This window comes from Notolabrus celidotus, chromosome 15 (assembly GCF_009762535.1).
Source record: "Notolabrus celidotus isolate fNotCel1 chromosome 15, fNotCel1.pri, whole genome shotgun sequence".
NCBI classification, from domain to species: Eukaryota; Metazoa; Chordata; class Actinopteri; order Labriformes; family Labridae; genus Notolabrus; species Notolabrus celidotus.
The window spans coordinates 33224947-33241601 of record NC_048286.1 but is presented as its reverse complement, the minus strand read 5'-3'; the positions used below and the strand labels follow the sequence as shown (position 1 = coordinate 33241601).

Here is a 16655-nt window from a genome sequence, read left to right as displayed (position 1 = left end):
AGCGCTAGCACTTATCCATGATAAATAAAAATCATCCACTAGATCTTCAAATCTGCAGACGTGGGGAGTAAAACCGACCTTTGTGTTTATTAAGACAGCCTACAACTAGCATGCCTCCCTCCTAAGCTCCTTGTTAGCACACGTGTGTGCAGGTAATGAAAAATGGAGGAGGGGTTGAGTTGTATTTTATACAGTCTATGGGCTGAACAAGCTCCGAGCTCTGACTTCCTGTTACAGACCGGATATTGTTGTTACGTAACAAAAACACGGACGTCTGAAACGGCTGGTTTCACACACATTTACAGAAAGGTGGAGAAATCAGAACAGGGGCAGAATGGATTTTTTTCATTCTCGGGGGGTTTGTAGACAGGGACACAGATTTCAGGGAGAGAACCATTAAAAAGTCCATTTTGCATGATATGTCACCTTTAAGACGTCAAAACTAAACAGTCCACAGCAGAAGAGATTCTTGCGCCAGGATAAAAATGGCGGCTATCTGTAAAAATAAATGAGCATTTGTCCGTTAAATCCCCTTCTGCTGCTCTTCAGTCTCGTGTTACAAGCCGTCATTTGTTGGAAAGTATTTGAGGATTATGATTCTCCAGCATGGAACAAACAGCTGCTCTCTGCGACGGCTCTGTCAGTGTTCTTTTTTTTTTTGATGGTGCATCATGCGTTTTGTAAATTTCTGTAGATTGGATGCTTTTTGGATAAATAGGTTGAGCAGTCAAACTTAGTGGGGCATGCCAGTGTGTAATTTCACTGATGGATTCAGCCATCTCCTCCCTTCTCTGGGGCTTCTGGCTTCACAAAAACATTAGCAATATGGTTTGTGTGGCCATTTAGCTTAATTGCAGAGATGCTCAGCGGGTACAGTGTGGCACTAACTCTGTGACAGTTAGAAGAGCACAGGGGTTGTGAGGGGAACTGCTGCTGCTGCTGCTGCTGCTGACAGTGCCAAGGTTTGAGTTTGAAACTCCACTTTGGCTGAACATGCAGAAAAAACAAAGGCATGAAAGGGGAAATTTGAAGCACCTCAAATTACAAAAAGGCTTCATCCTAATTCAACGTATTTGTAATCCATAAATTCACCATCTCAAGATAAGACTCAAGGACTTTCACATTGTGTATCCTAAAAGTTCGACCAAACTCTGATCTAGGAATGAGGTGTCCAAAGGGTCAAGGTAGGGTGGGAGGAGAAGAGGTCAGGGTGGGTAAAGGTAGGGAGGAATTAGTAGGGTTTGAGGTAGGGTACAATCAGAGAGGGTTGAAGTAGGGAGAGTTTAGAAGGAGCAAGTTAGAATAAGATGAGAGGGGGTAGAGGTAGGGTAGGATGGGAAGGGACTGGGAAAGGGAAGGATGGGAGGATGTCAAGGGAAGGAAAGGAAGAGATCAAAGTAAGGAGGGGTGAGAGAAGGAGATGAGGTAGGGAAGGGTGAGTGGGGTTGAGGTAGGGTACGATGAGAAGGAGTCAAGGTAGGGAGTGATAAGAGGAGGTCAAAGTAGGGAGGGGTGAGGGAAGGGGTCTAGGTAGGGAAGGGTGAGTGAAGTTGAGGTAGGGTACGATGAGAAGGAGTCAAGGTAGGGAGTGATAAGAGGAGGTCAAAGTAGGAAGGGGTGAGAGAAGGGGTCTAGGTAGGGAAGGTTGAGTGAATTTGAGGTAGGGTACGATGAGAAGGGGTCAAGGTAGGGAGTGATAAGAGGAGGTCAAAGTAGGAAGGGGTGAGGGAAGGGGTCTAGGTAGGGAAGGTTGAGTGAAGTTGAGGTGGGGTACGATGAGAAGGGGTCAAGGTAGGGAGTGATAAGAGGAGGTCAGAGTAGGAAGGGGTGAGAGAAGGGGTTAAGGTAGGGAAGTTTGAGTGAAGTTGAGGTGGGGTACGATGAGAAGGAGTCAAGGTAGGGAGTGATAAGAGGAGGTCAAAGTAGGAAGGGGTGAGAGAAGGGGTTAAGGTAGGGAAGTTTGAGTGAAGTTGAGGTGGGGTACGATGAGAAGGGGTCAAGGTAGGGAGTGATAAGAGGAGGTCAAAGTAGGGAGGGGTGAGGGAAGGGGTCTAGGTAGGGAAGGGTGAGTGAAGTTGAGGTAGGGTACGATGAGAAGGAGTCAAGGTAGGGAGTGATAAGAGGAGGTCAAAGTAGGAAGGGGTGAGAGAAGGGGTTAAGGTAGGGAAGTTTGAGTGAAGTTGAGGTGGGGTACGATGAGAAGGGGTCAAGGTAGGGAGTGATAAGAGGAGGTCAAAGTAGGGAGGGGTGAGGGAAGGGGTCTAGGTAGGGAAGGGTGAGTGAAGTTGAGGTAGGGTACGATGAGAAGGAGTCAAGGTAGGGAGTGATAAGAGGAGGTCAAAGTAGGAAGGGGTGAGAGAAGGGGTCTAGGTAGGGAAGGTTGAGTGAATTTGAGGTAGGGTACGATGAGAAGGGGTCATGGTAGGGAGTGATAAGAGGAGGTTAAAGTAGGAAGGGGTGAGAGAAGGGGTCTAGGTAGGGAAGGTTGGTGAATTTGAGGTAGGGTACGATGAGAAGGGGTCAAGGTAGGGAGTGATAAGAGGAGGTCAAAGTAGGAAGGGGTGAGAGAAGGGGTTAAGGTAGGGAAGGGTGAGTGAAGTTGAGGTAGGGTACGATGAGTAGGAGTCAAGGTAGGGAGTGATAAGAGGAGGTCAAAGTAGGAAGGGGTGAGGGAAGGGGTCTAGGTAGGGAAGGTTGAGTGAATTTGAGGTAGGGTACGATGAGAAGGGGTCAAGGTAGGGAGTGATAAGAGGAGGTCAAAGTAGGAAGGGGTGAGGGAAGGGGTCTAGGTAGGGAAGGTTGAGTGAAGTTGAGGTAGGGTACGATGAGAAGGGGTCAAGGTAGGGAGTGATAAGAGGAGGTCAAAGTAGGGAGGGGTGAGAGAAGGGGTTAAGGTAGGGAAGGTTGAGTGAAGTTGAGGTAGGGTACGATGAGAAGGGGTCAAGGTAGGGAGTGATAAGAGGAGGTCAAAGTAGGAAGGGGTGAGAGAAGGGGTTAAGGTAGGGAAGGTTGAGTGAAGTTGAGGTGGGGTACGATGAGAAGGGGTCAAGGTAGGGAGTGATAAGAGGAGGTCAAAGTAGGAAGGGGTGAGAGAAGGGGTTAAGGTAGGGAAGGGTGAGTGAATTTGAGGTAGGGTACGATGAGAAGGAGTCAAAGTAGGGAGTGATAAGAGGAGGTCAAAGTAGGAAGGGGTGAGAGAAGGGGTTAAGGTAGGGAAGTTTGAGTGAAGTTGAGGTGGGGTACGATGAGAAGGGGTCAAGGTAGGGAGTGATAAGAGGAGGTCAAAGTAGGAAAGGGTGAGGGAAGGGGTCTAGGTAGGGAAGGTTGAGTGAATTTGAGGTAGGGTACGATGAGAAGGGGTCAAGGTAGGGAGTGATAAGAGGAGGTCAAAGTAGGAAAGGGTGAGGGAAGGGGTCTAGGTAGGGAAGGTTGAGTGAAGTTGAGGTGGGGTACGATGAGAAGGGGTCAAGGTAGGGAGTGATAAGAGGAGGTCAAAGTGGGGAGGGGTGAGAGAAGGGGTTGAGGAAGGGAAGGGTGAATGAGGTGTGACACATCTGTTGGTGAAATCCTAATGTCTGTGTCGGTGATATATGAAGATGCTTTGTTAAAGGCTTCTTGCAGCTGTGATGGCTGAGTGGTTAAGGCGTTGGACTCGAAATCCAATGGGGTTTCCCCGCGCAGGTTCAAACCCTGCTCACAGCGACTTCACTTTGAAACTTTCATGTTCATGAAAAATGAATGAAGTGTGTGCTTCTTCATAAAATCTGAAAACATCAAGAGAAACAATGGAGAGAACTTCAACAAGGCACACTAGACCTCATTCAAGGACTGTCTCAATCCATTCCAATAGTGTGCTGTCAGTATTTGACCGTTCAAGCCTTCCGTACCTTGAATCTTAAATATCAGACATGTTTGACATGTAGGAGTGTTTCCTGAACCCATATGTCACCCATTATTCTTTTACTCAATTGTTGTTTTTTGCTGCAGAACAGAACACACGTCCGGACAGGACTGAGGACTGAGGACTGAGCAGATTCAGACTCTTCTGACTGAGTGTCTCTCTCAAGTAGTTTGAAGTCCTACGTTCTTAAATCCTGTTGCCTGTTTGGCACCCTGTGTCTTCACAGCATTATCCCTCCAACAGACTCTGTACATATAAATGAGTATTTCTTGTAGTACTTAATGTGTATAGTCACAGCTGTGATGGCTGAGTGGTTAAGGCGTTGGACTCGAAATCCAATGGGGTTTCCCCGCGCAGGTTCAAACCCTGCTCACAGCGACTTCACTTTGAAACTTTCATGTTCATGAAAAATAAATGAAATTTGTGCTTCTTCATAAAAAATCTGAAAAAGAACAAGAAAAGATTGGATTGAGTTGATGCAGACGTGGAACAAATTCCTTTACCCTTTGACAGAGCTTGTCTATTATTACCCCGCTGTGTTAAATACTTGATTCTGATTGGTCGAAACCCCCCTGATCACCAAAGTGAGATCAAATCAATCTGCAGAAAGGAGTCCGGCACATTTCCCCTCTGCCTGTTGACACTGGTAAAAAGGTTAGATTTGAATCAATCAATCTTTATTTGTATTGCGCCAAATCCCAACAAACGTTATCTCAAGACTCTTTTACAAACAGAGCAGGTCTAGACCACTCTATGTCAAATTATGAACAGAGACCCAACGCCAAGACAGGATCAGACTCAGTCTGACCCCACCTTAATCCACCATGAGCATTACACCTCACTGTATTTAGCTAGTTACAACGGTGAGGAAAAACTTCCTTTAACAGGCAGAAACCTCCAGCAGGACCAGACTCATGTTAGACACACATCTGCTGAGACCGAGTTGGGTCTGGAGAGAGGGATAGAGGAGAATAAGAGAGAGAGGGAGCGGTGATAGTGATGAGACGAGTAGTAGTAGCTGTTGCCGCTGGAGTCCAGCACGTCCGTATCAGCTGGAGTCTGGGACGTCTACGAGACAAGGGAGCTCAGGGACTCCAGAAAGGTCTATGGTTAGTAACTTTAATGGGACAGGAAGATTTAAAGTAAGTGATGAAGGGGTTGGGGGGAAGGGGGTGAGACTGGATCCCAGTGTGTCAGTCTAAGCCTATAGCAGCATAACTAAGAGCTGGTCCAAGCCTGATCCAGCTCTAACTATAAGCTTTATCAAAAAGGAAAGTTTGAAGCCTACTCTTAAAAGTAGAGAGGGTGTCTGCCTCCCAGACCCTGACTGGTAGATGATTCCAAAGGAGAGGGGCCTGATAGCTGAAGGCTCTACCTCCCATGCTACTTTTAGAGACTTTAGGTATGATGAGCAGTTTAGCCCCTCCATCACCCCTAAACAGATTTAATCCCACTCAAACTGAATCTGCGTCTGTGTGCTGATAAAGAGTGGATGTTAGATAATGTTTAAACTCTTAAATACTTTCACCCAGATCTCTACTGACTAACTGAAATAAGAAAGAGTCAAAACAAGGACCCCGACAACAAACAGTCTACAATTAAAGATGAAAGAAACCTCATCTCTCAGGCTGATAAAGTGACAGTGAAGCAGCAGGCGAGGGCATTAAGGTTGAAACGAGGCCATTGTCAGCAGTCGGCAGCCTGCTGTAGATTATTGCTGTCATCGCTATTATCTCTTGTTGCAATTCAATTGCACATTACCATATGTTTCAGGCAATGATTTCATCAGTCATTTCCAAATAATGATCATCAGCGTGTTGATTTGAAAGCAGACGTTGAGCTGGCTTTGTTGGTTGAGTGTGATTGGGTGAGTTTCTGCACTGAACTAAATTTAGAAGTCTGTCCTCCATGCTTAGGAGAGAAAACGATCTGCAGTACAGTCAAACAGAACAATGGGATACTATGAGAACAGTAAGGGGTTAAAAAAAAAGCAACAAAAATCAGAACCTCTATGTTCAGATTTTTAAAAAGCATGCTCTTTGTCATCAGAGCTGTACGTGGGATAGCATGATAACAGGAAGGTGGTTTAGCTGAGCCATACTTTGACATGTCAGGGTGTTCATCTAAAGAGACGTGGAGTTAAGTCCAGTATCAACACTGAGATGTTCATCATCTTGACTTCAGCCTGGAACAGACTAATCTCTATTTACAGGTTCTACATTAAAAATGTAGAAGCTGCCCTCCGGGGTCTGGGTCTTCGGCATGGTTTCATCTGAAGTACGTCTGTATTCTGAGGAGCATTTGCCAATCACGTGCGAGCAGGCTTTGGTGTGTGCAGGAGAAGTTGTCAGTATGGAGAGCAAAAGTAGGCAGAACACAAACTTAAAACGTAGAAGAAGAATTTAAATCAGGGTTTAAGAGACTTTTGATTTCAAGGGTAAAGTAGACACCTTGAAATCAAAACTTAAGAGTAACCTCTGAAGGGAATGTGTTCAAATAATAAAATATACCTTACAGGTGACATTTTATGCAAAATCGACTTTTTAATGGTCCTCTACCTGAAATACGTGTCCCTGGCATGTCTACAAATGCAGAATTACAGAGAAGTTGTTACCAGAGGTATATCTCACCTGGGGAACTGATGATGATTGTTGATTTTAAAGATCTAATAGATTCACCAAACGCTGTGAGCAGGGTTCGAACCTGCGCGGGGAAACCCCATTGGATTTCAAGTCCAACGCCTTAACCACTCGGCCATCACAGCTGCAGGAAGTCAATCTTAAAGCAGCTAGATATATCACGACAACACTTACTATGGTCACCAATCAGAGGGAAACTTCACTTCACTCATTCATATCACTTACTGTGGGGAAAAGAACGCCGGGATGATGATGCTGTGAGGAAGCTTTCACCAGATCCATGTCAGGTCCGTGCCGTCTGGCTCTGAGCAGGACCACCGGACAACTGGAGTCATGTGACCGAGGTTTTCCCGCCCAGATTTGGGTCACCAAAAGGTGCCGTCACAATGCGGCTGTGATGGCTGAGTGGTTAAGGCGTTGGACTCGAAATCCAATGGGGTTTCCCCGCGCAGGTTCAAACCCTGCTCACAGCGACTTCACTTTGAAACTTTCAAAGTGTGTGCTTCTTCATAAAATCTGAAAACATCAAGAAAAATGATGAAGAGAACCTTATCTAGACCATGTTAAGACTGACTTGCCATCCGTAATAGACAAGTGCTGGATTCAAGGACTGTCTCAACCCATTATTTGTCCAAATAATCCTTGAGTGTGCTCCTGACCGTGAGAGAGGGGGCAATGAAGTTGAGGTATGGAGGGATGGGAAAGGGTCCTCTGAAAACCTCTGACCTGTTGACTCCAGGTCTGGCTCCGCTCATCATGACGGTTTGTTGTTGTAGTTAAGTGAAATACGATCTGATGATAACACAGAGTGTTTTATTCTGAAAATTAACCGGATGTTTTCATTTTGTTTTGGTGAAACCTGACTTCCTGTCCCGCTCCATCTGCTCTGTTGAGATTGATGCGTCGTGCTCCGGCATCCAGCACAAACAGAAGTCTTGTGTCTCTGATCCGGAGGACTCCGACCTGCCGGATCAGAGACACAGCCAGAACGCAACGGAGCAGATCCAGTGGAAGTTAACACATTGAGTAGAATAGAAATCAGATCTGGAGCTGTGACGGATCAGAGACAGACTGGACAGGGATCTGGTGGAATCTGGCCGTTAATGTTACAAAAGCGGACCAAGAAGAGGCGGAAAACTAAATCAAACCAAGAGGAGGATTTGAACCTGCACAGGATATTAAATTCAAAGCTGGTCGTGCAATGTAACTTTTCTTGACTGCTTGAACATTTAGCGTGAAAGTCACTACGAACAACATTTGTCATTAAAGCCAAGGACAAGAGGAGGTTAATGTTGCCTCTCCTTACAAAGAAGAGCCACCCAAGGCTTCAGATACTCAACGCTGTGAGCAGGGTTCGAACCTGCGCGGGGAAACCCCATTGGATTTCAAGTTCAATGCCTTAACCACTCGGCCATCACAGCTGTGACTATACACAGTAAACACTACCAAAAATACTCATTTATAAGTACAGAGTCTGTTGGAGGGATAATGTTGTGAAGACACAGGGTGCCAAACAGGCAACATGATTTAAGAACGTCAGACTTAAAACTACTTGAGAGAGACACTCAGTCAGAAGAGTCTGAATCTGCTCAGTCCTCAGTCCTGTGTGTTCTGTTCTGAAGCAAAAAACAACAAATGATTAAAAGAATAATGGGTGACATATGGGTTCAGGAAACATTCCTACATATCAAACATGTCTGATATTTACGATTCAAGGTACAGAAGGCTTGAAGGGTCAAATACTGACAGCACACTATTTGGACAAATGATGGATCGAGACCGTCCTTGAATGAGGTCTAGTGTGTCCTGATAAAGTTCTCTCAATTGTTTCTCTTGATGTTTTCAGATTTCATGAAGAAGCACACACTTCATTCATCGTCATGAACATGAAAGTTTCAACATGACGTCGCTGTGAGCAGGGTTTGAATCTGCGCGGAGAAACCCCATTGGATTTCGAGTCCAACGCCTTAACCACTCGGCCATCACAGCTGCAAGAAGCGATTAAAGCAACATTGCACCAGCTGAGATAGTTCCAACGTCAGCCTAAGTTACAACGTAATTTTTACACTTAGCTCCTAGTAGGTGTTAGAGAGTGTAAGATGAAACTACGTCTCCGTGTTGAAACCAAACAACGACACAACTTAAGTTACAAACTAACTCGTTTCAACGTCTTGTTTAGTGTGGACTCTACACTCTAACTCAGGACACAACTTACACACAACTGGTGACGTCAGTGATATATGAAGATGCTTTGTTGAAGGCTTCTTGCAGCTGTGATGGCCGAGTGGTTAAGGCGTTGGACTCGAAATCCAATGGGGTTTCCCCGCGCAGGTTCAAACCCTGCTCACAGCGACTTCACTTTGAAACTTTCATGTTCATGAAAAATGAATGAAGTGTGTGCTTCTTCATAAAATCTGTAAACATCAAGAGAAACAAGGGACAGAACTTTAGAAAGGCACACTACACCATGTTAAGACTGATTGACCTCATTCAGGGACGCTCTCAATCTATTATTTGTCCAAATAGTGTGCTGTCAGTATTTGACCCTTCAAGCCTTCTGTACCTTGAATCTTAAATATCAGACATGTTTGATATGTAGGAGTGTTTCCTGAACCCATATGTCACCCATTATTCTTTTACTCATTTGTTGTTTTTTGCTGCAGAACAGAACACACGTCCGGACAGGACTGAGGACTGAGCAGATTCAGGCTCTTCTGACTGAAGTGTCTCTCTCAAGTTGTTTGAAGTCTGACGTTCTTAAATCCTGTTGCCTGTTTGGCACCCTGTGTCTTCACAGCATTATCCCTCCAACAGACTCTGTACTTAGAAATGAGTATTTTTGGTAGTGTTTACTGAGGGTAGTCACAGCTGTGATGGCCGAGTGGTTAAGGCGTTGGATTTGAAATCCAATGGGGTTTCCCCGCGCAGGTTCGAACCCTGCTCACAGCGTTTGGTGGATCTATTGAAAACTCGTCTCTATTAGTGATGTTTGATACCACCGATGTCCTTGCCGATCCGATACTGAATAAGATTCAGGCTGATATCGGAAAATGACAACGACGTCATGATGAGCGGAGCCAGGCCTGGAGTCAACAGGTCAGAGGTTTTCAGAGGACCAGAAAGACAACATGGATGAGGAGAGGAGGAGGAGGATCCTTGATTCAATGATTACTGTGGGAAAACCTTGGTCACATGACTCCAGCTGTCCGGAGGTCCTGCTCCGTGCTGTGTTCTGAAAATGCAACCGGTGGGTGTCGACGGATGAGAGAGAACGGAGCCGGACCGCAGCCAATCGGAGACGGACTGGATCTGGTGGAAGTCCCGTGTCAGGATACTGTTCCAAATATTAGCAGCTGAAATCCTTGGTCTGTACCTCAGAGAAAGGTGGATCATAAGATGCTGTAAACTCACTGATTCTGTCCGGCTGCTGAATCAGCACTTTTTTGTTGCTAATGCTAGCTGTGGCTCCTGCTAACTCGTATTTCTTTGATACATCTTCGTTGAGTTGTGTTAAAACTTACAGACTTTCCTTCCTGCTCCTTGAATACTTGTAGCTCATGTATTATAAATTGCAATCATGCTGACACAGTGAAAACATCCACACCGGTGACGCCATTTTTACTGTCTTTAGCTTGATGCAGCCGCGCTTCTTCTTTTCTGTATGTAACGGAGTAAGTGTAGCCTTGTTAATAAGTAAATAAAAGCAACTTATATTATTAGATAATGTTGAATTAACAGATGAATAAATAATAAAACATTCATTTTACGAGGCTGATAATCGATCTCATGGAACCAGCAAGGCTTTCTCTAAAAGTAGTCCTGACTGCGGACACACCTGAGGAGCGAGTCTTTGTATTAAGACGTTTTTTTAATCCCCAGGAAATTTTTAAGAAAGTAAAAAGTAATACAGTTTGAGGAAATCGTATTTAAAGAAATGATTATAAAGCAAACATCTACAGTTACAAACATCATTAACAGGAAAAGGAAGATGGAGAAATTATTCAACAAAGTTTCTCTGCCCTTGAGGAAAGACAGTTCACATTACAAGTAAATGAAACCACTTGCCATTAATTATGCTTAGCAAATGAGATTATCCACAGCTGTCAGACCACACACACACACACACACACACACACACACACACACACACACACACACACACACACACACACACACACACACACACACACACACACACACTGGACGGAGAGCGGGTGCTTCTCGCTTCCACACTGCCATGCCTAATTTCATTACTCTATTAAATAAGCTTCATTAACAGCGGCTCGATGGAGAAATGTTGCTTCTGAGGATTAATAAACATGAGCGCTGTGGAATATGAAGTCTTACCAGCTCCTTCTTCTTCTAAAAAGTCTTTACGTCTTAGTTTATTTACCTTCTGCCACAAGTAGTGCCAGTACTGTGTGTTACCTCTATTTACAGATTCTACTTTAAAGTGTAGGATCTGTACGTAGGTGTCTGGACGTATGTATGTGAGGAAAAACAGTCTGTATGGAGAGCAAAAGCAGGAGGAACACAATCCACCATGACATCCTAATTCCCATAGCTAGTAATCTGGCACTCTGATTTCACTCCGTAAACAGATCTCTGCATGTCTAAAATAGTTCAGGGGTCGATAATCTCCCCCTAAAAAGCCCCTGCTAGGCGGGTAGTACTGTTCAAAAGTCCTGGGACTTTCAGGGGGCGGGGCCTGCAATGCTGAATGTGTCTGATTGGTAGATTAACCGCAGTGTTTTTATTCCTCCCTCCGTCCACAATAACATCACACACATCTGTGATTCTCTTGATTTCTCTTTCTTTCATTAGTTTTTATTTGTTCTATCTTTTTTGTATGTGTGTGTACTTTTCAAAAGAAGAAGCTGTGATTCTCTTGATTTAGCAGCTTGTAACAGTAGTCTTCTCTCAGCCCACCGTGAATGCGTCTCTCCTCCCGGTGTTCTGGTTTTTGAAGTGACCCTGTAAACTGGAGACCTTCAGCTGAACGTGTCAGTGTTTGTGTTGATTCATTCATTGCTTTTTCCATGTTTTTAACCGCAGGCACAACATTTTCACTTTTTTTCATGTTTTTCTGCTTTTGAAGCACAATTTCAAATTTGAGGAAAATTTCTTTTTTTGACAGGGTCAACTTTTTTCAAAAAAAATTTTGTCAAATTTTGTTTTTTTTAAAAGAACATTTTGTCCCAAAAAAATTTTGTCCCAAAAAAATTTTGTCCCAAAATTTTTTTGTCCAAAAATTTTTTTTTTAATTTTTTGTCAACATTTTTTTTGGTCAATTTTTTTTTCAATTTTTTTGGTCAATTTTTTTTTCAATTTTTTTTCTCAAATTTTTTTCAAAATGTTTTGTTCAATTTTTTCCAAAGACCATTCACAGTCATTTTTTTTAGTCTGTGATTCTCTTGATTTCTCTTTCTTTCATTAGTTTTTATTTGTTCTATCTTTTTTGTATGTGTGTGTACTTTTCAAAAGAAGAAGCTGTGATTCTCTTGATTTAGCAGCTTGTAACAGTAGTCTTCTCTCAGCCCACCGTGAATGCGTCTCTCCTCCCAGTGTTTCGGTTTTAAAAGTGACCCTGTAAACTGGAGACCTTCAGCTGAACGTGACAGTGTTTGTTGAGTTTACACAGCTGTTGAAACACAGAGGGAGTTCCTGGGAATGCAAACTAGTTTAGTTTTTTATTAAGATTCAAAATATCCTCATCAGAAACGTCTTTGCTACTCGCGCTTATCTCCTCTCACGTGTTGATTCAGTGAATCCATCTGTGATGAAATATAGCACCATCTAAAACAGCGCCAGCTGAGTCTCTTCATGCTAAAAGGCTAACTGTTGTATTGCTCATAATGATACCTGCCTGTCCGTCTGCTCCTATGGTGTCATCTGTGATGAATGGCATTCCTCTTTGTTTTACTGCCCTCTACTGGTCTGGTGGTGTAGTGCATTTACTTTTTTTCCTCCATACGTCACTGGCCCGATTTGCACAATCTACCCGGGACTTCAGCCTGCAGTCGAAACGCAGACAACAATGGGGGCACAGGAACCTTTTAGTTCAGGGGAAAGTAGTTCTGGGGGCTAAAAGACCCTGGAACTCTTGGTCGAAATGCACCTGTAGGTATATAACAGCAGGTATTGATGATGCACCAGCTGTGGGAGACTGTGTCTTTGACTGAGGGGGAAATAGAGTAATGGATGAATGTGAACTTGCAGAAAGTGTATGAAGTGTGAGGTTTAACACGAAGACAAACACAGTGATCATCGTTTCTTTCCTTACGAAGATTAAAGATCCATCAGCAGGTCATCAAAACACCTCCAGCCTCCACCTGCCGCTGCAGCAGAGGCTCATCATCCCTTCACATCTCACAGCACTGACTCACATAAACCCGCCTCTTAATGGCATCACACGGCTGATATAACTGCAAGGTGCAAGGTTAACCCAGGAGGGTTTAGCGTGCACTCTCCATTATTCTAATGAGTCTTAGTTTGCACTGCGGCGCCCTCCAGAATCACCTCTCACAGCCGTGAAAACCAGACCAACTCACGCAACAGGAACTCAAATATGCAGGTTTCATTTTCTGTTGCTTGTGCCAGAAGTAAAACAAATGATTTAATACCAACATGTTTCACTTTTTTAAAAGAATTATCACTGTTCTACAGTTTTTGGGAGGTCTTTACGGTTTCCATTTGATAGCCAAATGAAAAACTAGGGTCATGAAACACCTCATTGTTATCTCTAATGTTTGTGTTCATGTTCTTTAAACAAAGGATATCAATAAAACAGCCATGTCACTGTGTTGACGTCTGTTTGTGGACTCACATGCTCCGCTAAACCAGTGTCAGAGCACCTGATAAATCTCAATGATACAAATGGGGTCACTGGTTTCAGAGGAGGGGGTGCAACGAGGACAAACAGGTGATCTATTACAGGCTGGGAGCTGCAGGTGTTTCCCGAGGCCAAATCCCCTGATCACAAGACGTGGAAGATGTAGTGATCCGGAGTTTGTGGAAGAGAGTCGAGGTCTGAGCGTGCAGAGGAAGTCTTTTCAAGAGGACCGAGGGTGTGGATGTAGATTTGATGCCGATTTCTAAAAGATGCAGCAGTTTGTTTCAACTCATCTGACCCTGAATACTCGTATTTTCTGAGGTGATCTGTGATGATGTGTTTATGAAACATGGACCTGGTCTGATAACATATGCAAATACTACCATCCATCCATCCATTTTCTTCTGCTTATCCGGGGTCTGAGGCAACACTCCAAGCAGATCGACCCAGACATCCCTCTCCCCAGCAACACTTTCCAGCTCCTCCTGGGGAATCCCAAGGCAATCCCAGACCAGGTGGGATATATAATCCCTCCAACAAGTTCTGGGTCTATCCCAGGGCCTTCTCCCAGTTGGACCTGCCCGGAACACCTCTAAAGGGAGGCGTCCGGGAGGCATCCTTATCAGATGCCCAAACCACCTCAGCTGACTCCTTTCGACGCGAAGGAGCAGCGGCTCTACTCCGAGCTCCCTCCAGATGTCTCAGCCCCTAACCCACTCTCTAAGACTGAGCCCAGACACCCTTCAGAGGAAGCTCATTTCAGCCGCTTGTATGAGAGATCTTATTCTTTCGGTCATGACCCACAGCTCATGATCATAGGTGAGGGTTGGGTTGTAACGTAGACCGAAGCTTTGCCTTCTAACAGCAACAATCCACCTGTTGATCAGCATGCCCAGGTCTTATACGTGGGCTGCCACTCGGCCTCCGATGCACCCAACTCACTATGTCTACCACTGTGAGTGCTGGGCCCACAGGGTGGCGGCTCCATGTTGATCTTTCAGGCTGGGACCGACCACCAGACCCTCGCCATCCAGCTCCCCTCGAAATCACCATCTTAGTAATATATGATCTTTTTGTATCCATGTTGTCTGTGAGTATTTCACTGTGTCTTTTATCCCCTGTTTATGAATAATAAAGGCTCATTGTGCATTATTTAATGACACAAGGCCGACCCAATCATGTCTGTAGTCTGGCTTTAACCCTCGCTGATCTCCTGATCAGGTGTGTGTGTGTTGGTAAAGCAGAGGGAAAGTGTGAGCACAAGGCGAGAGAAGCTGCATTAATGAGGTCACAATCGCATGGAAGTGAGATAAGTCCATGTCGACCTTTAATCATGCTGTTTGAGAGTTAAGGCATCGCTGCAGCACTTGTCCCCCCGTGGTGACATGAAGTGGTGTGAGAGCTCAGATCTTTACCCTGCTGCAGTCCCTGCTTGTTTTATAAACTGTGTGTTATATCTGCTGACTAAAGATTGAGCTGGATCCATAAACTGTGTGACTGTGCTAATAAAACAAAGCTTTTCAATCAGTTCAAACCTTCATACCGACACCTTTCAGGGAAACGTCTGCCTCCGAGCCGCCGCTCTGTTTGTGTTCAGTCCGTCCATTCAGCCGGAGCTCTCACAGCTTTAACGGCCTTGAACATTATGTTTGCTCCATCACCATAAATGTGTTTATCTCAGTCCATTTCATCACTTCCATGGTCTGGAGTGAATATCAGAATGGTGACTGTGATTGGGCTCATCGTAGGTTTCTATGGAAGAACACGTTGTGGATGTCGGGTCATGTTGTGGAGAAAATGCTTGAAGCGTTCACAAATTTTTTTAATGCTGTTTTTCAGGATGGAGCAACACTTTACCGACCCTCATCAGTACAAGAGATCAGTGGGATCACACGGCATCATCTTCAGCTGAAGATGCCGACACCTCAAGTGAGTCTGTTTCCACCTTGTGTTTTAAACTTGAGTCTATTTCACTGATTAGAGCTCCTGTTTGTCGACAACACCAGAATCAGTTTAACAAGTTGTTGTTTTTCTGTTGTAGGCCTGATAAGATGATCATGTGTTGTTTCTAAGCTGTAGCGCAGCCAATCACCACTAGGTGCAGCTGGGACTCCAGTCAATGGATTCATGCATGGCTAAGTCAATTGTACTAAATTTTGACGGCTTTCGGAGTGTTCTCTCACCCAGGGAGTAATGCTACCTTTATAAGGAGCTCAAAAGACATGAAGTTGTATCGTTACGTCATGTACAGGGAAGGCTTGGCTAGGCTAATGTGACCTGATGATACAGCGAGTTTGAAATAACTTTAGGAAAGATGAGACTAATGAAAATATGGTTAACTTCACAAAGAGTCTTTAGTGGTCTAAAAGTTTTAGCTTTAGTTTTGGTTTTAGTTGGCACCCCCCACCAGACCCAGTCATCTCCACTTACCACCATATCCTTTACAGGCCACAACATTCCCCTCTCATCCATAGCCACAAATCTTGGAGTCAAAATTGACCCTCACCTCACCTTTGAGGCCCACATCAAAAACATCTGTAAAACCTCCTTCTACCATCTTAGAGACATCTCCAAACACCGCCCCTCACTCTCTCTCCCAGATGCAGAAAAACTGGTTCATGCCTTTGTCTCCTCCAGGACTGATTATTGCAAAGCACTTCTCATTGGGATCCCTGGCAAAAGCCTTCAAAGGCTGCAGTCGATCCAGAACTGCGCAGCTAGGATCCTGATGAGAGTACACAAACACAAACACATCACACCCATCCTGCATTCACTCCACTGGCTCCCGGTTTCACACAGGATCTAATTCAAAATTTCTCTGCTCACACATCAGTGCATCCATGGACACGCCCTCACATACTTGAAAGAACTGCTACACCCACAAACCACAAGAAGAACCCTCCGCTCCACCAGCACCAACTGCATCCACTGCCCTCGCACCAGACCCCACATTATGGGAGACCGGACTTTTTCATCCGCTGCCCCGACCACCGACTCTTTTAAAAGGGACTAGAAACGTTCCTATTTCAGAGGGCATTTCCCTAGTTTTTATTTCCCTGGTTTTATCCATAGTTTTTAACTGACCTGTTGCTTTTACTTGTTTTTATTCAACTACAGTGTCTTCAACAAGTGTCTGCATTTTACTGTCTGTTTTTAACCCTGTTTTTATTCTTACTGCCCTTTTATTATGCCCTGTAGCACTTTCAGATTTGTTCCAAATGTAAAGTTAAAGTCTTAAATTACTATTTAAAAAAGCTTAAAAAGAAAATAAACACAAACTTAT

General features: G+C 44.4%; 1 protein-coding gene and 8 non-coding genes across 9 annotated transcripts in view; 6 read left to right on the top strand and 3 right to left on the bottom strand.

Annotated features, from left to right (window-relative positions):
* LOC117826706 (double-stranded RNA-specific editase B2-like) overlaps positions 1-16655 on the top strand; it is a 37967-nt gene that overhangs the window by 6583 nt on the left and 14729 nt on the right. Inside the window, exon 2 of the mRNA XM_034702962.1 lies at positions 15212-15301. Within this exon, the coding sequence (XP_034558853.1) occupies positions 15212-15301 (90 nt within the window). The remainder of the gene's footprint in view (positions 1-15211; positions 15302-16655) is intronic.
* trnas-cga lies at positions 3621-3702 on the top strand. The gene has a single exon. It is a non-coding gene; the product is annotated as a tRNA-Ser (tRNA).
* On the top strand, positions 4198-4279 carry trnas-cga. Its single transcript has one exon. It is a non-coding gene; the product is annotated as a tRNA-Ser (tRNA).
* Positions 6584-6665, bottom strand: trnas-uga. Its single transcript has one exon. It is a non-coding gene; the product is annotated as a tRNA-Ser (tRNA).
* trnas-cga lies at positions 6932-7013 on the top strand. The gene has a single exon. It is a non-coding gene; the product is annotated as a tRNA-Ser (tRNA).
* On the bottom strand, positions 7880-7961 carry trnas-uga. Its single transcript has one exon. It is a non-coding gene; the product is annotated as a tRNA-Ser (tRNA).
* trnas-cga lies at positions 8448-8529 on the bottom strand. Its single transcript has one exon. It is a non-coding gene; the product is annotated as a tRNA-Ser (tRNA).
* On the top strand, positions 8811-8892 carry trnas-cga. The gene has a single exon. It is a non-coding gene; the product is annotated as a tRNA-Ser (tRNA).
* On the top strand, positions 9408-9489 carry trnas-uga. The gene has a single exon. It is a non-coding gene; the product is annotated as a tRNA-Ser (tRNA).